Source organism: Coregonus lavaretus (genome assembly GCF_964263955.1).
Source record: "Coregonus lavaretus genome assembly, chromosome: 1".
NCBI classification, from domain to species: domain Eukaryota; kingdom Metazoa; phylum Chordata; class Actinopteri; order Salmoniformes; family Salmonidae; genus Coregonus; species Coregonus lavaretus.
The window spans coordinates 53,839,806-53,867,257 of record NC_139988.1 but is presented as its reverse complement, the minus strand read 5'-3'; the positions used below and the strand labels follow the sequence as shown (position 1 = coordinate 53,867,257).

The 27,452-nt window shown below is 47.0% G+C and overlaps 1 protein-coding gene across 1 annotated transcript in view; it reads left to right on the top strand.

The window, feature by feature from the left end:
- Positions 1 to 15,383: 15,383 nt before the first annotated feature.
- LOC311127156 (serine/threonine-protein kinase 32C-like) overlaps positions 15,384 to 27,452 on the top strand; it is a gene marked incomplete at its 3' end in the record, with an annotated part of 112,542 nt that continues 100,473 nt past the window's right edge. Inside the window, exon 1 of the mRNA XM_084158931.1 lies at positions 15,384 to 15,467. Coding sequence (XP_084015057.1) covers positions 15,389 to 15,467 — 79 coding nt within the window. The 5' untranslated portion in view covers positions 15,384 to 15,388. The remainder of the gene's footprint in view (positions 15,468 to 27,452) is intronic.

Here is a 27,452-nt window from a genome sequence, read left to right as displayed (position 1 = left end):
TCAGCCCTCTGCTGCTCTAGGGAGGCGTGAAATAGATTTTCTTACTTTGGAGTTTGGATCATCTTCTGCCTCAGTTCTCTGAACCTCTGCTGCTGTCAACTGTAGCTTCTCCACTGGGGGCATGTCTGCGACCAAAACATTAACAATAACTTTCCATGAAAACTATTATGGCAGCAAAATAATACATTCAGTCACTTCCTATGGAAACAATTGTCCTCTTTTCATTTTAACTCTTGACCAAGGTGGATCCTTTCCATCAATGCTGAAATAAACATTTAACAGTGTAAAATGGTTGATGCGAATGCTAGATGAAAAGACGAAACTGTAATGAGCCCATAGTATGCATGTCCTCTCATCCATTCGATAACATCATGAAATCTGGAATGACATGATCTGAATGCCAGCATATTGCCCTGGTAGTGACAACATAATATCCATCAAGATGAAATTACTTTTCCAGAGACAGTGAGCCTTGATCCTCTTTTTTAATAACATAAATATTTAAAGATACAAGGCACCTTTCTGCTGAGGGGTGACTTGGCTAGTTATGCTGATTAGCCATAGGCACTACTAGCCAGTGGTTGATAACAAAGTGCCTCTGTTAGAAGCCCATGGGTTATCGATCAGTTTAATCTGGCAAAAAATATTAATGGGTAGAGCTGCACAAAAAGTCTGCCTGCTGCACGCTCCGTCTCCAAGGGAACAGAGTCACACCACTGAAGTGGAACCAGGGCAAGGAGCTATTTTAGTGGCCATCATTCCTTTCTTATGCATAATAACAGATGGCAGTGGACATGTTCAGAAGGGTGCACAGCACACAAACCCCTTGCAAACGCATTGTTCAACTTCATCAGGTGACACTACAGTTATCGTTATCATTCACCTGGAAGAGAGTTCTGCACGCTAACCCATCGGTCGGCCTTGGCATTCCGTAGGTACTGTAGGATGCATTGGAGGCCCTGCTGCACAACCTCTTGAGGCGGAAACGTGATGGGGCAATGCCTCAGACTCAGGGCCTTGAGAGTAATCATGTTACCTGAGAAGTACAAACACATACAGTACCATTCAAAAGTTTGGACACACCTACTCATTCAAGGGTTTTTCTTTATTTTTTACTATTTTCTACAGTGTAGATTAATAGTGAAGACATCAAAACTATGAAATAACATATATGGAATCATGTAGTAACCAAAAAAGTGTTAAACAAATCAAAATATATTTTATATTTGAGATTCTTAAAAATAGCCACCCTTTGCCTTGATGACAGCTTTGCACACTCTTGGCATTCTCTCAACCAGCTTCATGAGGAATGCTTTTCCAACAGTCTTGAAGGAGTTCCCACATTTGCTGAGCACTTGTTGGCTGTTTTTTCTTCACTCTGCCATCCAACTCATCCCAAACCATCTCAATTGGGTTGAGGTCTGGGGATTGTGGAGGCCAGGTCATCTGATGCAGCACTCCATCACTCTCCTTCTTGGTCAAATAGCCCTTACACAGCCTGGAGGTGTGTTGGGTCATTGTCCTGTTGAAACAAATTATAGTCCCACTAAGCGCAAACCAGATGAGATGGCGTATCGCTGCAGAATGCTGTGGTAGCCATGCTGGTTAAGTGTGCCTTGAATTCTAAATAAATCACTGACAGTGTCACCAGCAAAGCACCCCACACCATCATACCGCCTCCTCCATGCTTCACGGTGGGAACCACACCTGCGTAGATCATCCGTTCACATACTCTGCGTTTCACAAAGACACGGCGGTTGGAACCAAAAATCTCCAATTTGGACTCATCAGACCAAAGGACAGATTTCCACCGGTCTAATGTCCATTGCTCGTGTTTCTTGGCCCAAGCAAGTGTCTTCTTCTTATTGGTGTCCTTTAGTAGTGTTTTCTTTGCAGCAATTCGACCATGAAGGCCTGATTCACCCAGTCTCCTCTGAACAGTTGATGTTCAGATGTGTCTGTTACTTGAACTCTGTGAAGCATTTATTTGGGCTGCAATCTGAGTCTCATCTGACCAGAGTACCTTCTTTACATTTTACATTTTCATTTTAGTCATTTAGCAGACACTCTTATCCAGAGCGACTTACAGTTAGTGATTACATATTTTTTTTATACTGGCCCCCCGTGGGAATCGAACCCACAACCCTGGCATTGCAAATGCCATGCTCTATCAACTGAGCTACATCCCTGCCGGCCATTCCCTCCCCTACCCTAGACGACGCTGGGCCAATTGTGCGCCGCCCATGAGTCTCCCGGTCGCGGCCGGCTGCGACAGAGCCTTGATTCGAACCAGGATCTCTAGTGGCACAGTTAGCACAGCGATGCAGTGCCTTAGACCACTGCGCCACTCAGGAGTTCTTCCATATGTTTGGAGAGTCTCCCACATTCCTTTTGGCGAACACTAAACGTGTTTGCTTATTTTTTTCTTTAAGCAATGGCTTTTTTTCTGTCCACTCTTCCGTAAAGCCCAGCTCTGTGGAGTGTACGGCTTAAAGTGGTCCTATGGACAGATACTCCAATCTCCGCTGTGGAGCTTTGCAGCTCCTTCAGGGTAATCTTTGGTCTCTTTGTTGTCTCTCTGATTAACACCCTCCTTGCCTGGTCCGTGAGTTTTGGTGGGCGGCCCTCTCTTGGCATGTTTGTTGTGGTGCCATATTCTTTCAATTTTTTATAATGGATTTAATGGTGCTCCGTGGGATGTTCAAAGTTTCGGATATTTTTTTATATCCCATCCCTGATCTGTACTTCTCCACAAATGTGTCCTTGACCTGTTTGGAAAGCTCCTTGGTCTTCATGGTGCCGCTTGCTTGGTGGTGCCCCTTGCTTAGTGGTGTTGCAGACTCTGGGGCCTTTCAGAACAGGTGTATATATACTGAGATCATGTGACACTTAGATTGCACACAGGTGGACTTTATTTAACTAAATATGTGACTTCTGAAAGTAATTGGTTGCACCAGATCTTATTTAGGGGCTTCATAGCAAAGGGGGAGAATACATATGCAAGCAACACCTTTCTGTTATTTATTTTTTAGAATTTTTTGAAACAAGTAATTTTTTTTATTTCACTTCACAAATTTGGACTATTTTGTGCATGTCCATTACATGAAATCCAAATAAAAATCTATTTAAATTACATGTTGTAATGCAACAAAATAGGAAAAACGCCAAGGGGGATGAATACTTTTGCAAGGCACTGTATCAACTAAAAGTTAACTCATGATACTGCAATGTGAATAACTGTTATAGCTAGCTAGTTTGTCTATGTGGAATAATTCTGACATGCAACATTTCTAAACGTTACTCCACTGTAGGCTAGCTAGCTTATGCAATATAACGTTAGCTCGCTAAAGTTAGCTAGCTAGCTATGCAAGCCAAAACCATTTGGTGAATATATTGTACAACGCATCATACTAAACCAAGCAATCACTGAAATGTATACGAATGCATGCATTACAGGATGATCAACAAGCTCAAGTAAGTTCATTTAACTTTTGTAGAGGCAAGCTAGTTTATTTACCTAGCAAACAACACTTTATTTTTAAATGAGGAAAGAAACGAAAAACAAAGTGTGTATGGTGGTGAGTGTGTGTGTGTGTAAATGTGTGGGTGTTAGTGTGTCAGTGTAGGCGTGATAGGCGGGTATACATTTAAACAAGGCTGAAAAGTGACTGGTAACAGGAATATATAAATACTTATGGTAATATACAAATGGTAATATATGCATGTAAAGAGGAGTAATACCACAGATAGAACAATGAGCCAGATATTTCACCAGATGTATAAATATGAAGCATCCGGTTGGCGTTTCCACTCACTACCAAATATGGTGACCTGTGCCCCCGCACATTGACTCTATACCGGTAGCCCCTGTATATAGCCTCGCTACTGTTATTTTACTGCTGCTCTTTAATTATTTGTTACTTGTTATTTTTGTATATTTTTGTTTAAAAAAAATTACTTATCTATTTTTTACTCAACACTTATTTTTCTTAAAACTGCATTGTTGGTTAAGGGCTTGTAAGTAACCATTTCACTGTAAGGTCTACACCTGTTGTATTCGGCGCATGTGACTGTCACGGTGCTGTGTATGGGTGTGGTGTGGAATCAGGCGCAGGCAGCAGAGGGTAAGTCCAACAAGACTTTACTGTGCACGAAAAGTAATCCAAAACAGCCCGGAGGCAAAAGACGCACACAGGCGTAAATACAAGCGCACACACAGGTGCGTAAATCTCTCCTCAACACAAGGAGGAAGCTCAGGAAAATAGCGTACCGACACGGGTAGCGCAACCACGACACGAACAATCACACGGAGCAGAGCAGGGCGTGCAGGATGACCACGATGGAATTCGGTCATCAGGGACGGATCCAGAATGTCCCTCCTTGGCACCCAGCACCGCTCCTCCGGACCGTACCCCTCCCACTCCACGAGATATTGGAGACCCCCCATCCGGCGTCTCGAATCCAGGATGGTCCGAACCGTGTACGCCGGAGCCCCCTCGATGTCCTACGGGGGCGGAGGAGTCTCCTCAATCTCAAAGTCCTGGAGTGGACCAGCTACCACCGGCCTGAGGAGAGACACATGGAACGAGGGGTTAATATTCTTGTAATCAATAGGTAGTTCTAACCTGTAACTCACCTCGTTCAATCTCCTCAGGACTTTAAAAGGCCCCACAAACCGCCGACCCAGCTTCCGGCAGGGCAGGCGGAGGGGCAGGTTTCTGGTTGAGAGCCAGACTCGATCTCCAGGTGCGTACACTGGCCCCTCACTGCGGTGTAGGTCGGCGCTCGTCTTCTGTCGACGTATGGCACGCTGCAGATGGACGTGTGCAGCGTCCCACGTCTCCTCCGAGCGCCGCACCCACTCATCCACAGCGGGGGCCTCGATCTGGCTCTCATGCCATGGTGCCAGAACCGGCTGGTACCCTAATACACACTGAAAAGGGGTTAGTTGGGTGGAGGAGTGGCGGAGAGAGTTCTGTGCCATCTCGGCCCAGGGCACATATCTCGCCCACTCCTCCGGCCGGCCCTGACAATATGACCTCAGAAACCTACCCACATCCTGGTTGACTCGTTCAACCTGCCCATTACTCTCCGGGTGGTAACCCGAGGTAAGGCTCACCGAGACCCCCAAACGTTCCATAAATGCTCTCCAGACTGTGGAGGTAAACTGGGGGCCTCGATCGGACACTATATCCTCGGGCACCCCGTAATGCCGGAAGACGTGAGTAAATAGAGCCTCAGCGGTCTGTAGGGCCGTAGGAAGACCCGGCATGGGAAGGAGACGACAGGCCTTCGAGAACCGATCCACAACGACCAGGATGGTGGTATTCCCCTGGGAGGAGGGAAGATCGGTAACAAAATCCACCGAGAGGTGAGACCAGGGTCGTTGTGGAACGGGCAGGGGCTGTAATTTACCCCTGGGCAAGTGTCTGGGCGCCTTACACTGGGCACATACTGAGCAGGAGGAGACATAAACCCTCACATCCCTGGCTAACGTTGGCCACCAGTACTTCGTACTAAGGCAGTGCACCGTCCGGCCAATACCCGGATGTCCAGAGGAGGGGGACGTGTGAGCCCAATAAATTAGCCGATCCCGGACCTCGAGCGGGATGTACACCCGACCCACCGGACACTGTGGAGGACTAGGCTCGGTGCGTAACGCCCGCTCGATCTCCGCATCGACCTCCCACACCACCGGTGCCACCAGACAAGACTCCGGTAGTATGGGAATGGACTCCACGCACCTCTCCTCCGTGTCATACCGACGGGACAGAGCATCTGCCTTCCCGTTCTGGGACCCAGGGATGTAAGTGATCTTGAACACAAATCGGGCGAGAAACATAGTCCATCGAGCCTGGCGAGGATTCAGTCTCCTAGCTGCCCGAATGTACTCCAGGTTACGATGGTCGGTCAGAATGAGGAAAGGGTGCTGAGCCCCCTCAAGCCAATGCCTCCACACCTTTAGGGCCTGTACTACGGCTAACAGCTCCCTGTCCCCTACGTCATAATTCCGCTCCGCCGGACTGAGCTTCTTAGAATAAAAAGTACAGGGGCGGAGCTTAGGTGGTGTACCGGATCGTTGAGAATGAACTGCCCCGATACCGGCCTCAGACGCGTCCACCTCAACTTGGAAGGGTAAAGTGGGATCCGGGTGCGCCAACACCGGGGCCGAGGTAAACAGGTCCTTCAGTCTCCCAAAGGCCCTGTCCGCCTCAGCTGACCACTGCAAGCGCACCGGACCCCCCTTCAGAAGAGACGTTATGGGAGCTGCCACCTGTCCAAAACCCCGGATAAACCTCCGGTAGTAATTCGCAAAACCCAAGAACCGCTGCACCTCTTTAACCGTAGTTGGGGTTTGCCAATTACGCACGGCGGACACTCGGTCCACCTCCATTCTCACCCCTGACGCAGACAACTGGTAACCCAAAAAGGAAACTGACTCCTGGAAGAACAGACATTTCTCAGCTTTGACATACAGGTCATGCTCCAACAGTCTCCTCAATACCCTGCGCACCAGGGCTACATGCTCGGCCCGAGTAGCACTGTACACAAGAATATCATCTATGTACACCACTACTCCCTGCGCCTGCATGTCCCGGAAAAGTTCGTCTACAAACGATTGGAAGACTGATGGAGCATTCATTAACCCATATGGCATGACGAGATACTCGTAATGGCCGGATGTAGTACTAAATGCTGTCTTCCACTCATCGCCCTCCCTAATGCGCACCAAGTTATATGCGCTCCTGAGATCCAATTTTGTGAAGAACCTTGCCCCGTGTAAGGACTCCGTCATGGTCCCAATCAGAGGAAGTGGATAGCTGTACTTCACCGTCACCTGATTGAGACCGCGGTAATCAATACACGGACGCAAACCTCCATCCTTTTTCTTCACAAAAAAGAAGCTCGAGGACGCGGGAGAAGTGGAGGCCCCGTATGTATCCCTGTCTCAGAGACTCGGCAATGTAAGTCTCCATTGCCCTTTTCTCCTCCTGTGACAAAGGATACACATGGCTCCGCGGAAGCGCTGCTCCTGTCTGGAGGTCTATCGCACAATCCCCTTGTCTATGAGGTGGCAACTGTGCCGCTCTGGTCTTACTGAACACGAGCGCCAAATCCTCATACTCAGGAGGAATGTGCAGTGCTGGCATCTGGTTCGGACTCTCCACCGAGGTCGCCCCTACGGAAACACCCAGACATAACCCCTCACACTGAGCAGACCACCCTTTAAGAGCTTTCTCTCGCCACGAAATAGTAGGATCATGGGTCATCAACCAGGGAAGCCCCAGTACCACCGGATACGCAGGAGAGTCGATAAGATAGAGTTGAATCGTCTCCTCATGACCCCCCTGCGTCATCATCCGAAGTGGCGCTGTGACCTCCCCAATCAACCCAGATCCTAACGGACGACTATCTAGGGCATGTACAGGAAAGGGTTTGTCGACTGGAAGGAGGGGAATCCCTAACTTAACACAGAATCTCCGGTCTACAAAATTCCCAGCTGCGCCTGAATCGACTAGCGCCTTATGCTGGGACCGAGGTGCAACCTGTGGGAAACAAACAGGTAAGGTAATGTGAACGACAGAAAGCTCTGGGTAAGTAGGGCGCCTACTCACCTGGGTGGACTCCCCACTGTACGACCTGCTCTCTCCCTCACCAGGGGACCCTCCCCAGCACCTAGCCGCGGTGTGCCCTCCGCACCCACACTTGGTGCAGGAGACTGCCCCCCTCGGGCTCCTACCTCCTCTCCCTCTAGCGCCAGCACCTCCAAGCTCCATCGGACACTGCTCGGAGGCGCTGGAGGGTGGAATGGGGGACCCCCACCTGGGACGTCCGCGGGTCGCCAGCAGGTTGTCCAGTCGGATGGCCATGTCCACCAGCTGGTCAAATGTTAGTGTACTGTCCCTGCAGGCTAACTCCCTGCGGACGTCCTCCCGAAGGCTACATCGGAAGTGGTCTATGAGGGCCCTCTCATTCCACCCCGCATCAGCCGCTAGAGTCCGGAACTCCAGCGTGAACGCCTGAGCGCTCCTCATCCCCTGTCGGAGGTGGAATAGACGTTCCCCCGCTGCTCTCCCCTCTGGTGGATGGTCGAAGACCGCACAGAAGCGACGGGAGAACTCCGCATAGGTGACGGTGGCGGCGTCTATTCCCCTCCACTCGGCGTTGGCCCACTCCAACGCCTTGCCGGTGAGACAGGAGATGAGGGCGGAAACGCTCTCGTATCCCGAGGGCGCCGGGTGTATGGTGGCAATGTAGAGCTCCACTTGTAGGAGGAACCCCTGACACCCGGCAGCGGTGCCGTCGTACGCCCTCGGGAGCGAGAGCCGAATCCCACTGGGTTCCGGTCGATGGACGGGCTGGTTGTCCGGTGGTGAAGGTGATGGTGCGATAGGTGGGGCTATGGGAACCCCGCTGGTCTCCCATCGACGAAGGGTGTCCATGACGCCCTCCAAGGCGTGCCCGATACGGTTGATCCGGTGCTCGTGTCCAAGGAGACGCTCCTCCATGGGGTCGACGGGTGCTCCTGCTGATTCCATCTAATGGTGTGTGATTCTGTCACGGTGCTGTGTATGGGTGTGGTGTGGAATCAGGCGCAGGCAGCAGAGGGTAAGTCCAACAAGACTTTACTGTGCACGAAAAGTAATCCAAAACAGCCCAGAGGCAAAAGACGCACACAGGCGTAAATACAAGCGCACACACAGGTGCGTAAATCTCTCCTCAACACAAGGAGGAAGCTCAGGAAAATAGCGTACCGACACGGGTAGCGCAACCACGACACGAACAATCACACACAACACAAACCTAACAACAAGGAAACTAAATAGGGTGCTAAATGAGACCTAACACAAAACAGGTGTGACTAACAGACAAAACCAAACAAACACGAAACATCGAGCGGTGGCAGCTAGAACTCCGGAGACGACGACCGGCGAAACCTGCCCGAACAAGGAGGAGGAGCCGCCTCGGCCGAAACCGTGACGGTGACAAATAAAATGTGATTTGATTTGATTGGATTTGAAGAGAGGAAGCCCAGTGACAGGCAGTGGGAGAAGATGGAGCTAGATGGATTTTTCTCATCGATGAAACGTTTGATCTCAATACAGTTTTCTGTTTCCAAAATTAGAATCTGTTACTAACAGAGTGGAGTAAGTTTCGTTGATGTTACCCTTTGGCAAAGTTTTTAAAAAATGGCGTTCCTTAGAAGGAGTGCAAGGGCTAATTGAGTTATTGCACACGCGCACTTCACAGAGAAGCGTTCCAAATCGAATCAAATGTTATTTGTCACATACACGTGTTTAGCAGATGTTATTGCTTGTGCTTCTAGCTCCGACAGTGCAGTAATATCTAACAGGTAATATCTAACAATTACACAACATACATTTACATTTAAGTCATTTAGCAGACGCTCTTATCCAGAGCAACTTACAAACAACATATACCCAATATACACAAATCTAAGTAAGGAATGGAATTAAGACTATATACATATATGGACAAGCAATGACAGAGCGGCATGGACTAAGATACAGTAGAATATTATAGAATACAGTATATACATGTGAGATGAGTAATGCAAGATATTTAAACATTATTAAAGTGACTAGTGTTCCATTTCTTAAAGTGGCCAGTGATTTCAATAGGCAGCAGCAGCCTCTAATGTGCTAGTGATGGCTATTTAACAGTCTGATGGCCTTGAGATAGAAGCTGTTTTTCATTCTCCCGGTCCCAGCTTTGATGCACCTGTACTGACCTCGCCTTCTGGATGATAGCGGGGTGAACAGGCAGTGGCTCGGGTGGTTGATGTCCTTGATTATCTTTTTGGCCTTCCTGTGACATCGGGTGCTGTAGGTGTCCTGGAGGGCGGGTAGTTCGGCAGACCGCACCACCCTCTGGAGAGCCCTGCGGTTGAGGGCGGTGCAGTTGCCGTACCAGGCGGTGATACAGCCCGACAGGATGCTCTCAATTGTGCATCTGTAAAAGTTTGTTAGGGTTTTAGGTGCCAAGCCAAATTTCTTCAGCCTCCTGAGGTTGAAGAGGCTCTGTTGCGCCTTCTTCACCACACTGTCTGCGTGGGTGGACCATTTCAGTTTGTCAGTGATGTGTAAGCCAAGGAACTTGTTGACGTTGAGTGAGAGGTTATTTTCCTGGCACAACACTCCCAGAGCCCTCACCTCCACCCTGTAGGCTGTCTCGTCATTGTTGGTAATCAAGCCTACTACTGTTATGCCGTCTGCAAACTTGATGATTGAGTTGGAGGCGTGCTTGGCCACACAGTCATGGGTGAACAGGGAGTACAGGAGGGGGCTGAGCACGCATCCTTGTGGGGCCCCAGTGTTGAGGATCAGCGATGTGGAGATGTTGTTTCCTACCTTCACCACCTGGGGGCGGCCCATCAGGAAGTCCACGACCCAGTTGCACAGGGCGGGGTACAGACCCAGTGCCTCGAGCTTAATGATGAGCTTGGAGGGTATTATGGTTATAGTCAATGAACAGCATTCTTACATAGGTATTCCTCTTGTCCAGATGGGATAGCGCAGTGTGCAGTGTGATGGCGATTTCATTGTCTGTGGATCTATTGGGGTGGTAAGCAAATTGAAGTGGGTCTAGGGTGACAGGTAAGGTAGAGGTGATATGATCCTTGACTAGTCTCTCAAAGCACTTCATGATGACAGAGGTGAGCGCTACAGGGCCATCTTGAAGCATGTGGGGACAGCATACTGGGATAGGGAGAGATTGAATATGTCCGTAAACACACCAGCCAGCTGGTCTGCGCATGCTCTGAGGACGCGGCTAGGGATGCCGTCTGGGCCGGCAGCCTTGTGGGAGTTAACATGCTTAAATGTCTTACTCATGTCGGCCACGGAGAAGGAGAGCCCACGGAAATATGCAAATATATGCTAGAACGTGCCAATAGGATCTCGCTAGCTCGTGCTTGGTTCTGCCCACTATGATTAATTTGCCCCACTCTTTGGTAATACCAAAGACAGTACACTATGAAGGTAGGCAGAAACTGCTTCTCCAATAGAAATCCCAGATCACGCTTGTAAGCGATGTCATGGTGATGTTGGCTAGCTAAGCTCATGCGCAGAAACACGTCATCGGGTCTAACGGTCGTCTCGTGCCGAACTGCGCATGTGCAGGCAGTCAAATCAAAGGCACGCATTCGATATAAAGTTGTTTTTGACGAAATTGAAAACAAGTCAGTTTGTCACTTTCAAGAGATTGGAGTAACATGTTCAATTACCTAAGACATTGGCTCGAGTCTAGGTTGTGCCTTCAGATTTTGAAAAAATGAACAACTAAGGAAGAATGTTTCACTTCTCTCATTGACTTCTCTAACCCAAACCCCGGCAAATACTTTTATAACTAAACCAAGATAGACCACAGTTGTTTCAAATGGGAACAAATTAGTCATTGTGGGCAGAACAAGCCAGGAGGTGGGCAGAGCCAAGCACGAGCTAGCGAGATCCTATTGGTGCGTTCTAGCAAACATTTGCATATTTCCATTAAGGAACGCCTACTCTGTGAAGTGCGTGTTCTCGCCATTGCACTCCTTCTAAACAACACTTTTTTCTTTTACTTTGGCAAAGGTTAAAGTCTACAAAACGTAGTCCACTCTGTTCGTAACAAATTCTAGTTTTGGGAGCAGAAAACTGTATTTGTAACAAGGTGAGTAGGACGGAGCCAGGCGCAGGAGGTGTGAACAAAATAATAGGGTTTATTTGGCCAATAGAGCAGTCCGCAGCAATGTGTAAACCAAATACAGTGTGACTTAAATGTGCACTGGGAAAACAAAACACACGGGTGAATATCCCGGCGATAAAAGTAACATAACGCTCAACAAGAGCTAGCGACACCTCCACATGGAACAATAACACACGAAGACATGGGGGAGCAGAGGGAATAATTATACAGAGACTGATGAGGGTATATGTATCAGGTGTGTGTGAAAAACAAGACTAAACAAATGGAATGATGAAAAGAGGAGCGGCAGTGGCTAGAAGGCCGGTGACGACGAATGCCGTAGCCTGCCAGAACAAGGAGATGAGGCAGCTTCGGAAGGAGTCGTGACAGTATTGAGATCAAATGTATAATCGATGAGAAAATTAGCAGAATGTCGGCCAAAATCCATCTCGTTCCATCTTCTTCCACTGCCGGCCACTGGGCTTCCTCTCACTACCATCCAGTCTCATTGTTCTCTCTGTGACTCCGGCCTGGTCTGCTTGGTCTGGTTAGCAAGCACTCTTGGAAGTCTCGTGATGTTGCGGCTTTGGGTTTAGAAACTCTGTGGTAATACCCACTGAGCACAGACGTCTATTCCACATTGGATCAACGTAATTTAATTGAAATGATGTGGAAACAACATTGATTCAACCAGTGTGTGCCCATCCGCACCACCCTCTGTAGGGCCTTCCGGTCGAGTGCGGTGTAGTTTCTATACCAGACGGTGATACAACCAGTCAGGATGCTCTCGATGGTACAGCTGTAACATTTCCTAAGGATCTGAGGGGCCATGCTAAATCGTTTCAGCCGCCTAAGAGAGAAGCCGCCTCACGATTGTGCTGGTGTGAGAGGACCATGTTAAGTCCTCAGTGATATTGAAACTTGAAGCTAGTCCACGATCAGTTCCTTGGTCTTGCTGACGTTGAGGGAGAGGTTGTTGTTCTGGCACCACACTGCCAGGTCTTGGACCTCCTCCCTGTAGGCTGATTAGACCTACTACCATTGTGTCTAGGCCTATCCCATTCCCAATGTATGCCATGATGAAGCATGAAGTGTAATCTCACATCTATTCATGATGTAGCCTATTCTAATGCTGCATTCATACCAAAGTGGGAAGGTGTTAATTACCAGTTGTGAAGTCAGAAATATCAGTTGGATGCATTCACATTCTTTGAACTCGTTGAGAAAAGCCGATTGGCTAATGGACAACAAGCTGCATCAAACATAAACTAAAATTACAGCTATCATGCTTGTAAACAAATTATAGTGTTCAAAAACCATATTACTAAACTGCTTTAATAGATAATATTTTGTTGTTTAATTTAACTGCCGAAAATGCTGTTGTCGAGGTCATTTCCTTAGTAGGGGACGTCTGAGGTCAGCATGTGGGAGAAGTCAGAACTCTGGGAAGATAGAGATGAGATTCCCACTAGTAATTATGCATTCAAGTGGATTTTTCCCAGTCGTATGTGGTAAATACCACCTTCCCACTTCATTATCAATGCAGCATAAGGTCAAGGAAGTAAAGTGTTATGCTGCATTCATAACCACGTGGGAAGGTGGTATTTACCACATACAACTGGGAAGAATCCACTTGAACGCCCCTCCAACTCGTAATTACTAGTGGGAAACTCGTCTATCATCCCTGAGCTCTGACTTCTCGTACATGCTGACCTCAGACGTTACCTACACCTAAGGAAATTACCTCGATAACAGCATTTTTGGCAGTTAAATGTAACAACAAAACATTATTTATTCATAATATGTTTTTTGTTTTTTTGTTGTTTACTTTTTACCCCTTTTTCTCCCCAATTTCATGATATCCAATTGGTAGTTACAGTCTTGTCCAATCGCTGCAACTTCATATGGTTTTTGAACACTATAATTTGTTTATAAGCATGATATCTGTACTTTTAGTTTATGGTTGACACAGCTTGTTGGTCATTAGCCAATCGGCATTTCTCAATGAGTTCAAAGCACGTGAATGCATCCAACTGGTATTTAACGTAGTGATGGGAAGTTCGGCTCTTTTTACTGACTTTTTATTGGAGCTGTCATTTGTGACTAAGACTTGTAAAAGTGTGCTTAAAACATTTGTTTTTTCCTAGGCATATAAATAATTGTATTTCTTGATACATTTGAAAAGAGGACTAGATTTTGAACGACTCTTGGCAGAATGCATTGCTTGACTGCCGTGAGGGTAATAAGAACAATAGCGTTCATGATACGTTCTGGAGTTCGAGTTTGTTGAGCAAAGGCTTTGTGTATTTTGGTTCTATAAAGTTGTGTCCATCATAACATTCAATAATGCGATCAATTATCAGTTCTAAGCATCTTTTTCTTTGCCGTGCTGCCTGCAGCATGATCTATTTTCCTGTACACGTATACTGTACACAGAGTATACAAAACATTAAGAACACCTGCTCTTTCCATGACATAGACTGACCAGGTGAATCCCGGTGAAAGCTGTGATCTGTTATTGATGTCACCTGTTAAATCCACTCCAATCAGTGTAGATGAAGGGGAGGAGACAGGTTAAAGAAGGATTTTTAAGCCTTGAGACAATTGAGACATGGATTGTGTATGTGTGCCATTCAGAGGGTGAATGGGCAAGACACAATATTTAAGTGCCTTTGAACAGGGTATGGTAGTAGGTGGCAGGTGCACCGGTTTGTGTCAAGAACTGCAACGCTGCTGGGTTTTTCATGCTCAACAGTTTCCAGTGTGTATCAAGAATGGTCCACCACCCAAACGGCATCCAGCCAACTTGACACAACTGTGGGAAGCATTGGAGTCAACATGGGCCAGTATCCCTGTGGAATGCTTTTGAACCTTGTAGAGTCCATGCCCCAACGAATTCAACACAATATTAGGAAGGTGTTCCTAATGTTTGGTATACTCAGTGTATGTTGGTTGGGGACATAGGTCAGGGGCAGATCTCTGGTGAGGCTGAGCTGGAGGAGCGTGTATCAATCTTTCTGTACAACTCATTGCGGCTAGCAGATCAAATGACGACTAAAATGAACGAGTCACTCAGAAAAACGAATCATGACTCTCCAGTCAGTAAAAAGAGTTATTCAACAAAAAAAAAAGGAATCGCTTGCGAACTGCACGTCACAAAATTACGACTTCACAACTGGTAATTACCACCTCCCACTTGGTTATGAACGCAGTATTAACCCCTTTTTCAATGATCTTGCGCCAATAATCTCTTAATTAGATTCGCATTTTTGCAATGACTGAATCCAGTTAGGTAATAGTAATATACAGCAGCACTTCCTGTAATATTGAAAATTGTCTTACATTCTAGCACGAGAGCTGCAGAGAGGCAGGGTTCTTGACATGCATGACAGAGGCTCAAGCTACGACGACTAGAGGCGAACTGTTACACACAGCTCCGCGAACATAGCTGTCAGTTGAGGACAGAATACAAAATAGGAAAGCCGAGTGTTTTTCTTTGCAATACAGTATTGAGGCTCTCTATCCGATCTAATCTCTCGTCTTTATTGGTTTAGTGAGGCAAAGTCGCGGTGCGTAAATGAGAGGAAATCATCGACAAATAATAACCGAGGAGGGAGCGATGCATTTCTTCAACGTGTCCAATACAGAGCTGTAGCTAGTTTTTTAAGTGGCGAGGAATGCTATCTGAGCTCGCGCATCAATGTTTCACTGGGGCAAGTGGAAGAAGAGGATGGGCGCGAATAGTTCTAAGAGACCGGTCTACGATGAAAAGGAAGATGGTAAGAAAACACAAAGAAACTAAAGCATCGCTATTCTTTTGCGGGAATAGTGAACTATAGCGCAACATTGTAGCGCCACCTAAATTGTATTTGAGTCAAAGTTAGTGTAGCCTCTGAAGGCTACATTCATTGGATCAAGCAATTTCATCACTATCTTGCCTAGGCTATAGGTGATGAGCTCCTATTGATGTCACCTCGAGCATTTTTGAGGAAATATTTCTAAAATGATTGCGTCTTCAAAAAACATGGTATTGCAGCCTAGAGATGAAAGCAGATGTCGGGGGTGTGGCGTTCAACTTTAGATTGATGGACAGTGAAACAAAATGTAGAATGTAGGCTAAAGTCTAGCAACTGACACCATATTTCACCATGTTTTGTTGTTGTTGACGATGATGACAAAAAAAAACTGTTCCAGAAAGATGACACTGAAATATTGGTTGCAATCTATTCATTCTGGAGATCAATCAAGTGGTTATAGGGTCATGGGGATTGCATTTATGTCTCATTATTGGATTATTTTCTCGTTATTCTTCAGACGTTTCAGGATGTGTTCGCTGAATGCAACCCCTGCACACTTCACTTCACCTTTACATGCATCATTTGTATGCAGCTATCTTGGGGGAACTATTATGAAATATGAGAATGTGAAGTCATTGTGTTAATTGAATAATTAATACAAGATTAGTGGCATGCATGAAAGTAATGCACATTTATGTCTGTCAGTCTGATGGAGAATAAGCCCATTCGAGCTGAACCAAATATGCCTTGCTCTGAATCATCAATGCCCCTTTATACTGTTGCCAACGAGTTATCTAAAATGACAGATGAGCCTACCAAATCAGTGAAAAACTTAACTAAATGAGGTCAGTTCACTGCAGACTTGTGGTCATATGATTAGGAGGGGATGGAGATTGTGTGTGTTCCTGTGTGTATGTGAGTTCTTGTGTGTGTTTGTGTGTGTATGTTTAGCTACAAGGGTGACCCATTTAGAAGCTACATTTTGTCCATACAGTTCAAATGGTACTTTTGATGTATCAACAGACGTCAGTGAAAATGATGTAAAAGTAATGAAAAGTGTAATGACAAGCTGTGGACCTTTTGTTAATGTTCTTTTTTATGTGGAGCTGTGTACAGTATGTCTTTGTGTCTGTCAAATAAACAATTATAGGGGAGGTTCTGTTTGCAGAGGGAAAAGGGAAGCAGTTTGACAGACCTTATGAGTTTGGGGTTTTTCCCCTTTTCTTTTGATTAATGGAGGTGCCTTGAGGCTCAAGGCTGGCATGGCAAAAATGGGGAGGAGACGACATACACTGAGTATACAAAACATTAGGAACACCTTCCTAATATTGAGATGAACCCCCCCCTCCCTTAGAACAGCCTCAATTCGTTGGGGGATGGACACAAGGTGTCGAAAGCATTCCACAGGGATGCTGGCCCATGTTTACTCCAATGCTTCCCACAGTTGTGTGAAGTTGGCTCCATGTCCTTTGGGTGGTGGACCATTCTTGATACACACTGGAAACTGTTGAGCAGCGTTGCAGTTCTTGACACAAACCAGTATGCCTGGCACCTACTACCGTTCAAAGGCACTTAAATCAAAGGCACTTAAATCTTTTGTCTTGCCCGTTCACCCTCTGAATGGCACACATACACAATCCATGTCTCAATTGTCTCAAGGCTTAAAAATAATTATTTAACCTGTCTCCTCCCATTCATCTACACTGATTGAAGTGGATTTAACAGGTGACATCGCAAAGGGATCATATCTTTCACCTGGATTCACCTGGTCAGTCTAATTTTTTGTACACTCAGTGTATGTTCTCTGTTTTAAAGTCTTATATCATCTCTTTGGGCCGGGGTGATTTCTGCGTATTCTATACCATACTGCCATATCTGAATCACTAGTTACATGAATAACTAACCCCGTCTCCACTCCACCTCACCCAGAGTGAGCATGCCGTGTATGATCATCATCACCATCCCCATCACAGGAGGTTGGTGACACCTTAATTGGGGAGGACAGGCTCGTGGTAATGGCTGGAGCGGAATCAGTGGAATGGTATCAAATACATCAAACACATGGTTTGATGCTTTTCCATTTGCTCAGTTCCAGCCATTATTATGAGCCATCCTTCCCTCAGCAGCCTCCACTGATCCCCATCATCATCATTATGCGTAGATGCGCATAAATTAAGTGGTGGCGGTTGATTGAATTCCTTTCACAACATGAAAAGACTATGTTCACAGAGCAGAGAATTACTCTCCTGAAAGGATGGGTAACGCACAAGAGTTATAAGTGCCACGATACTTTCTTACATTTACATTTACATTTACATTTACGTCATTTAGCAGACGCTCTTATCTAGAGCGACTTACAAATTGGTGCATTCACCTTATAGCCAGTGGGATAACCACTTTACAATATGTATATATATATATATATTTTTTTTTGGGGGGGGGGGGGGGGGGGGGGGGGGGGATAGAAGGATTACTTTATCCTATCCCAGGTATTCCTTAAAGAGGTGGGGTTTCAAATGTCTCCGGAAGGTGGTGAGTGACTCCGCTGTCCTGGCGTCGTGAGGGAGCTTGTTCCACCATTGGGGTGCCAGAGCAGCGAACAGTTTTGACTGGGCTGAGCGGGAACTATGCTTCCGCAGAGGAAGGGGAGCCAGCAGGCCAGAGGTGGATGAACGCAATGCCCTCGTTTGGGTGTAGGGACTGATCAGAGCCTGAAGGTACAGAGGTGCCGATCCCCTCACAGCTCCATAGGCAAGCACCATGGTCTTGTAACAGATGCGAGCTTCAACTGGAAGCCAGTGGAGTGTGCGGAGGAGTGGGGTGACGTGAGAGAACTTGGGAAGGTTGAACACCAGACGGGCTGCGGCATTCTGGATGAGTTGTAGGGGTTTAATGGCACAGGTAGGGAGCCCAGCCAACAGCGAGTTGCAGTAATCCAGACGGGAGATGACAAGTGCCTGGATTAGGACCTGTGCCGCTTCCTGTGTAAGGCAGGGTCGTACTCTCCGAATGTTGTAGAGTATGAACCTGCAGGATCGGGTCACTGCCTTGATGTTAGCGGAGAACGACAGGGTGTTGTCCAGGGTCACGCCAAGGCTCTTCGCACTCTGGGAGGAGGACACAACGGAGTTGTCAACCGTGATGGCGAGATCATGGAACGGGCAGTCCTTCCCCGGGAGGAAGAGCAGCTCCGTCTTGCCAGGGTTCAGCTTGAGGTGGTGATCCGTCATCCATACTGATATGTCTGCCAGACATGCAGAGATGCGATTCGCCACCTGGTTATCAGAAGGGGGAAAGGAGAAGATTAGTTGTGTATCGTCAGCGTAGCAATGATAGGAGAGGCCATGTGAGGATATGACAGAGCCAAGTGACTTGGTGTATAGGGAGAATAGGAGAGGGCCTAGAACTGAGCCCTGGGGGACACCAGTGGTGAGAGCACGTGGTGCGGAGACAGCTTCTCGCCACGCCACTTCTCGCCACGCCACGCCACGTCCTTCGACGTATATGATCTCTACTAGGGATGTTACGATTCACCGATACGCATCGATCCCCAATTCAAATGTTTAAGATACAAGTGCATCGGTCCGTGGACCCCAACCTGATCCAAATATAGCATGCTTCAGTCAGAAAATCGATTCAAACGTTATGGATCGCCAGTTCACTTTAAAAAAAGAAATAATAATATTACATTCGTTTTACCTTCCGAAAATACCTCTCATCTTTTGTGACAACTGATGCATCCTCTCCTTCAGTGTCGAACCGCATGTAACTGCGTTTACAGTCATTGATCTACAAGTCATTTTGCATGCCGAACAACAGGCAAGATCAGTAACCTAGTCAAACTACGCACTGTGCCCAGCTTCGTGCGCTGACTAACGCGAGGTAGGCAGCCTGTTCCTTTCACAGGGTAAAGTTAATAATTTCATAACGAGGACAGCAATCACTTTTGCGAGATGCACTGCATGGCCGAAGTGAGAGGAGAAGAGAAAATCACTTCGTAAAAACTTCCAAACCATTCGATTTTGAGATGGGGGGTGAAATCCAAAGTTGTGCTATGTTATAGCTAATTTGTAAACAATAAATATTGATACTAGCTCAAACACTTAATCTGCAAAAATGACAAGTTAATTAGTGGGTGATGGTGATTTCACAACCAAAGTGAGGGGACAAAAAACAGGCTACATTGCAGCAGATTTGAATTTAGAATGGAAAATGAATGTGTTCATGCAACAAATGTATCATATTGCATTGAGCCGAATCATATCGAATCGTTCTCTAATCAAACCGAATCCCACAGAATTGTTTCAAACTAAAACGTATCGTTCTTGTATCGTATCGGAGTCCATGTATCTAGATACGTATCGAATCGTCTTGAAAGGGAAAGATGCACATCCCTAATCTCTACACATTAAACCGATAGTAGCATCATATCCCATTCAGTCGATGGTATCAAAGTTGCTGAGTTGGTTTCATGTGAAGAGCATCCACTAAGTGTTGTGTTTGTTTCTGCCTGGGTCTCTCAGAAACAATATCGCTTGGCTTCTTGGAAAACGGCATATGGCCTACATTGGGCAGTAATATTAGAGCAGTGCTTGGCTAGAAAGACCTTGACCATAATGGAGTTATCAGGTTGATGTCCAACAGAAGCTGCCTGAGGGCTATTTTAGTAGATGATTTGATTTATAGCGAGGAGATAAGAGAGAGCCTATAGAATTGATTGGGGCACTTATCCTCCTTGCATGGCTGTTGTACATTGCATTATTTCTCAGAACTACTTCCAGCCTTGGTGACAATTAACTTGTGCCTTATAAACAGACCGACATATGGCCGGATCCCACTGCTACACTCAAGCCTTTCTTTACAAAGGTCATGCAAACACTAGCTGGATGAAAGTGTAGAAGCATGAGCCAAGGCAAGCCCCAAGAGAAAGAAGCACATTGCTTTGAGAAAACTTGACCTGACCAATGCAGTAATGCACATACTGTAGTCTGCTTTTGAATGGAAGGCATTTGCATTGAAAGAGTAGAAAAGCCAGAGAGACTCTGAATGGAGACATCCATGCATTCTTTGTGATAGAGCCCAACAGGCATGTTCTTTGTGTACAGTTCATTGCTCCTCTGATGGACTATACAAAGAAGCATACTGTGTGCGTAATGTGCTCTATGTTTGTAAGTTGGGAATGTGCGTTCCGTGAGTATGAGGGTTTGAAGAACAAAACAGCTAGGCTGACTTGGAGGAGTGGAGGAGAAAGAGAGAGATGGCAGATTGCATGCATGGAATACTGAGTCACAGTTTTCTTTCATCTCCAGCATTAGTCTCTCCCTCTCTCTCTCTCTCTCTCTCTCTCTCTCTCTCTCTCTCTCTCTCTATCTCTCTCTCTCTCTCTCTCTCTCTCTCTCTCTCTCTCTCTCTCTCTCTATCTCTCTCTCTCTCTCTCTCTCTCTCTCTCTCTCTCTCTCTCTCTCTCTCTTGAACAGAGCTGCAGCTTTTAGCCTCTCACTAGTACTGACTAATTTAAAAAAAAATTGTTTTATTTAATTAAATTTTTAATTTTATCTTTTTATTTATTTTATTTTTTAAAACTTTATTTAACTAGGCAAGTCAGTTAAGAACAAATTCTTATTTACAATGCCGGCCTACACCAGCCAAACCCGGACGACGCTGGGCCAATTGTGCGCCGCCCTATGGAATTGCCCTTATGCCAGTAGTAATTCAATATGTGGCTGATATAAGGTGGTCATACTACGGTATTATCTGATTTGTGGTGGGAAAGGAATACCTCACCAACTTCACAAGTTGAACATACTGTACAGTAATAGAATAGCAATAACATCACAAACTCAACTCGTGGGTTGAAGACTGGGTGTCACGCCCTGGCTCTGGGGACTCTTGTATGTTGAGCCAGGGTGTTAGTTTCTTTGTGTAGTGTCTATGTTTCGTTTTCTATGTTCTGTTCTAGGTTATGTGTTTCTATGTTGGCCGGGGTGGTTCTCAATCAGAGGCAACGAGAATCAGCTGTTGCTTGTTGTCTCTGATTGGGAACCATACTTAGGCAGCCTGTTGTGCACTTGTTTTTTGTGGGATCTTGTTCCGTGTTGGTTTGTGTATGACCGAGGACTTCACGTATCGTTTTGTTGTTTTTGTTGTATTGTGTCGTGTTGCTAAGTACCTATTAAAGTATGTACTCATATCACGCTGCGCCTTGGTCCACTTTTCATGACGATCGTGACAGAAGATCCCACCAATACAGGACCAAGCAGCGTGTCCAGGAGCAAACGCCGGAGGTAACGTTACTGGATGTCCTCCTCGGTTGGGGGCAGATCACGGAGGAGGAGGCCGTCCGTTACCGGAGGGCGATGAAGGGGGAGACCCAGGCAGGAGAGGAGAAGCGGCGCCAACCGGGCCGTCGTCGGACAGGCGAGAGGCACCCCCAAGACATTTTTTGGGGGGGGCACACGGCATGGACGATGGGGCTGCTGGAGGCAGATAAAGGGCGAGTTTGTGGACGAGGAGAGAAGGCCACCAGGTTACGGGGGCCATTGGTCAGTAGAGGGAAGGAGAGTGTAGAGGCACAGAGAGAGGTACTGAGGTGTGTTACCAGTCCGGTCCGGCCCGTTCCTGATCCCCACACAAGGCCAATGGTGTGTGTTCCCAGTACGGTCCGGCCTGTTCCTGTCCCTCGCACCAAGCCTGTGATGCGCGTCGCCAGCCCGGCCCGGCCTGTTCCTGCCCCTCGCACCAAGCCAATGGTGCGCGTCGCCAGCCCTGTCCGGCCCGTTCCTGCTCCCCGCACCAAGCCAGTGGTGCGCGTCGCCAGCCCGGTCCGGCCTGTTCCTGCTCCCCGCACCAAGCCTGTGGTGCGCGTCGCCAGCCCGGTCCGGTCCGTCCCTACTCCCCGCACCAAGCCTGTGGTGCGCGTCGTCAGTCCGGCACAGCCCGTGCCTGTTTCACCGGTGCCTGGTCAGGTACCGGTCAGCTGCTCCACACCGGAGCCTAAGCAATCCGCTCCACCGATGTCCAGTCCAGCTCCAGCTCCAGCCAGCGGGGCCAGACCAGACCAGGGGCGCTACGGGGGGGTTGTTAGAGGGTGGTGGTCACGCCCGGAGCCGGATCCGCCTCCGAGGAGGAATGCCCACCCGGCCCCTCCCCTGTTGGGTTTATGTTGGCGCGGTCGCCAGGGTACTGTCACGCCCTGGCTCTGGGGACTCTTGTATGTTGAGCCAGGGTGTTAGTTTCTTTGTGTAGTGTCTATGTTTCGTTTTCTATGTTCTGTTCTAGGTTATGTGTTTCTATGTTGGCCGGGGTGGTTCTCAATCAGAGGCAACGAGAATCAGCTGTTGCTTTTTGTCTCTGATTGGGAACCATACTTAGGCAGCCTGTTGTGCACTTGTGTTTTGTGGGATCTTGTTCCGTGTAGGTTTGTGTATGACCGAGGACTTCACGTATCGCTTTGTTGTTTTTGTTGTATTGTGTCGTGTTGCTAAGTACCTATTAAAGTATGTACTCATATCACGCTGCGCCTTGGTCCACTTTTCATGACGATCGTGACACTGGGTGACTGATAGACTACTTTGTTATGGTGAACAGTCCCCTTTTGTGTAGTAGTAGGCAGTAGTCCTTGTTAAAATAGTGTATCTAAAGGTCTTGAATATATTTGCAATTCCCCTAACCTTGTACTTACTTCCGGTGATAAACAGTAGACGGGTTTCATAGCAAAACTAGTTTCAGACTGTAGGTGTCTTCAAAGAGACTAGCACAGTTGGGTTCTGAGATAAAAACCGAAAGGTCGCTCGGTGTGTGTGTGTGCGTACATGCATGTGTGCGTGCATGCGTGTGTGTGTGTGTGTTGGCCAATGCATGGTGCGAGGAGCGGATTAGGGCACACAGAGAATGTAATTGACGTCAGCCCAGTGGGTTGGATGTGAACCTGTCATATAGTCGGGGTGTATTCTCTCACACCTGCAGATTTCTCTTTATATGTTTTCCTTTCTCTTTACTGCTCTTTCTGTTGCTCTTATTCTCCATTTATTTTCCTCTCAGGGTACAAACGGTTTTAAAATGTGTATTGATGTAAGGCTAATATGAAAATGATTTATTATGAAAATCTCTTTCTGCCCTTTTGCAGTGTTTACTGTCACTGTTGTTTCCCGTCAGTCTCTATTACAGATGGTTGTCTTTGCAGCTAAGAATGATTAATACACACTGATAAACACAAATAAACACTGTTCTTTTATTTGTTTTATGGACAAAACATATTATTTAACATCGCTTATAACCCCCACAGTTAACAGTCTACTACACTGAACAAAAATATAAAGGCAACATGTAAAGTGTTGGTCCCATGTTTCACGAGCTGAAATAAAAGATCCCAGAAATGTTCCATATGCAGAAAAAGCTTATTTCTCAAATTTTGTGCACAAATTTGTTTACATCCCTGTTAGTGAGCATTTCTCCATTGCCAAGATAATCCATCGACCTGACAGGCGTGGCATATCAAGAAGCTGATTAAATAGCTTGATCATTACACAGGTGCACCTTGTGCTTGGGACAATAAAAGGCCACTCTAAAATGTGCAGTTTTGTCACAGATGTCTCAAGTTTTGAGGGGTGCGGAGGAGTATTTATTTCTGTAATAAAGCCCTTTTGTGGTGAAAAATTAATTCAGATTGGCTGGGCCTGGCTTCCCAGTGTGTGAGCCTGGCTCCCAAGTGGGTGGGCCCCTCCCAGGCCCACTCATGGCTGCACCCCTACCCAGTCATGTGAAATCCATAGATTAGGGCCTAATTAATTTATTTCAATTGACTGATTTCCTTATATGAACTGTAACTCAGCAAAACCTTTGAAATTGTTGCGTTTATATTTTTCTTCAGTATGTGTATGTATGTATATCTGAGTGTGAGAGAAAGGAGAACACAGCTCTTGGCTATTCCCTACGGTAGCTTGTATGAAATTCAAAGGGAATATTCACTGTCCATGAGAAAGCAAGCGAGAACGAGATTAAGCAGAAGAGAAGAGAGAGGATAAAGATGTCAATTTTCAACCCAAAAAACTAAAAAGTTGTTTGACAAAATCATATATTGTCATTTTGCTTAATTTATGTGTAAATCCTGGCTCTATTTTTCAGACCAGTGGTTCTCATTAACGTGTGTGTGCTGTGTGTGCTGTGTGTGTGCGTGCGTGAGTGCGTGTGTGTTCAAAGCGGAGTACTGGAGCTTCTTCTCAATCCTCTGGGCAGTGCACTGAAAGCAGCCCAGATTCCTACCTTTCATTTGGCCCCTCGGCTTTAGACATTTCAGAGATGCCTGTTGAAACCAATTAGGCTCCATTTACAGATCATCTCAAACAAGCCTCAGATTGGGTTGCGAAGTTCTGCACCATTTTAAGACGTGACTGGACTTGCCTTCTTTTACATAGGTTTCCTAGGTTTCCAGAGGCTTTTTTTCTGTCGGTGTGTGGAGGTGTTGAGAGGTGGTGGTCCTTTAGGAATAAGAGATGCCTTGGGAAGGTTTAGAGTGTTAATTTATTCATGTGGCACTTTGGAGTTCAGGGAGAGATTGTATTTTGTCTTGAGCAGCACATTCATAACAGTACGAGATTGAGGCCAGGGGAGGTTAGAGTAGTGCTGTATTCTCAGGCTGTTTGTGTGTCTTCTGCGCTGTGCATATTGATTGCTATATTGAATGAAATTGCATTTTGATTGCCATATTCTTAAAGAGAGAGTGCGAGATTTTGGCAATTAAGCCCTTTTTCTACTAATCCAGAGTCAGATGAACTCATGGATACCATTTGTATCCCTGTGTGCAGCTTGAAGGAAGTTGAAGATAGTTTTGCAAGCCATTGCTAAAAGCATTAGCGCAATGACTGGAAGTGTACCGGAACAACTAGCATGCTGGTATCCATTAGTTCATCTGACTTTGGGTAAGTAGAAAAAGTGCTTAATTGGCAAGATCTCACACTATACTTTTTAGTATGGTTCCTAACACTTCTCCAGGCTTTTTGAGGTGTGATAATATGTGAAACACGACTGTGTTAAAGACGGGTTGGAAATACATCAACCAATGTGTTAGAGTTAGCGGACAGTCAGCTTGTTGGGCTTAGGACATTCCCTTTGATGCCAGCTCACTGTACCACACCACACCTCTGTAAAGATGTGAGCCTCACTAGTGATGCCAGATGGGGTGTCACTCATGGTGGCAGCAGGCTTGGCTCATTCATGAAATTCATGACACCTTCAAAGCTGACAGAGGCCCCTCCCCCCCAGCTGCTCGTTGGTCCCCCAGGGAGCATATATGCAAATCAACCTGCAAAAAAAATCAAACAACAGGTGTAGGCTAACAGTGAAATGCTTAAATACGGGCCCTTCCCAACAATGCAGAGAGAAATTAAACAAATAATTGAAAGATAATAACACAAGGAATAAATATACAATGAGTAACGATAACTTGACTATATACACGGGGTACCAGACCGAGTCGATGTGTAGGGGTACGAGGTAATTGTCACGGAATCAGCCGAGGCTGCCCCTCCTTGCTCAGGCAGGCTTCGGCGTTCGTCATCCCCGGAGTACTAGCTGCCACGATCTATGTTTCGGTGTTTGTCTAGTTTGTCCTGATTGTTTTCACCTGTTTCCCATTATGTTACATTGTATTCCCTTTATAGCCCCCTGTCTCTCATTGGTTATTGTGTGTGATTGTTTTCCGTGAGGTCGGCAGTGTTCGGGTGTATGCGTATTTTGTTCCTCCCTGTTTGGAGGTTTTGTTTGTAATTTTGATTACTGTGCAAGTAAAGTTTGTCTGCCAGTAGCTCGGGTGTCCTGCGCTTGACTTCGCTCACAGCATACACGTCACCCTGACAGAATCACACACCACTCATGGAGTCAGCAGGAGCGGCGGTGCCAGCTGGATCAATGGAGGAACGCGTCGAACACCAAGCGGCCATGATCCAGGCTCTCGGCACCGCCATGGAACGGGTGGTGAGCACTATTGAGCGATGGGAAAGAGGGGGTCTGCCTACGCCTCCTCCAACGATACCACCACCATCGGCGATGCCCATCGCTTCACCTCCGGGGTCCAGTGGGATTCGGCTCTCGCTCCCGAGGGCTTATGATGGCACAGCGGCCGGGTGTCAGGGTTTCCTGCTCCAGGTTGAACTCTACCTAGCAACCATCAACCCGGTGCCCTCGGGATACGAGAGCGTGTCCGCCCTCATCTCCTGTCTGTCCGGCAAGGCACTGGAGTGGGCCAACGCCGAGTGGGGGGGAATAGACGCCGCTACTGTCAAGTATGCAGAGTTCACCCGCCGCTTCAGGGCAGTATTCGATCATCCACCAGAGGGTAAAGCGGCGGGTGAGCGTCTATTCCACCTTAGACAGGGGAGGAGGAGCGCACAGGAGTTCGCGCTGGACTTCCGGACGGTGGCTGCCAACGCGGGATGGAATGAGAGGGCCCTCATCGACCACTACAGATGTTGCCTGAGGGAGGACGTGCGTCGGAAATTGGCCTGCAGGGACACCAACCTCAGCTTCGACCAACTGGTGGACATGTCCATTCGCCTGAATACCCTGTTGGCTACCCGCGGACGTCCGGATTCAGGGCCGTCCATTCCATCCCCCAGCACTTCCGAGCCTACCCCTATGGAGCTCGGTGCTGGTGCTAGGGAGACCAGGAGAGAGACCAGGAGGGAGGCCGTCCCCTGCACCAACTGTGGCCGCAGAGGACACACTGCTGGTCGGTGCTGGGGAGGGTCTCCTAGGAATCGAGGCAGTAGGCAGCGCACTGATGAGTCATTCCAGGTGAGTAGGCACCCAACTCACCCAGAGCTCTCTGTTGCGCATATGTGTATTAAAGTTGTGTTTCCCGAGGTTTCTCCTCACTCCCAGCATAAGGCGCTAGTAGATTCAGGCGCAGCTGGGAATTTTATCGATCGCCAATTCACCTATAAGTTAGGGATTCCTATTGTACCTGTTGAT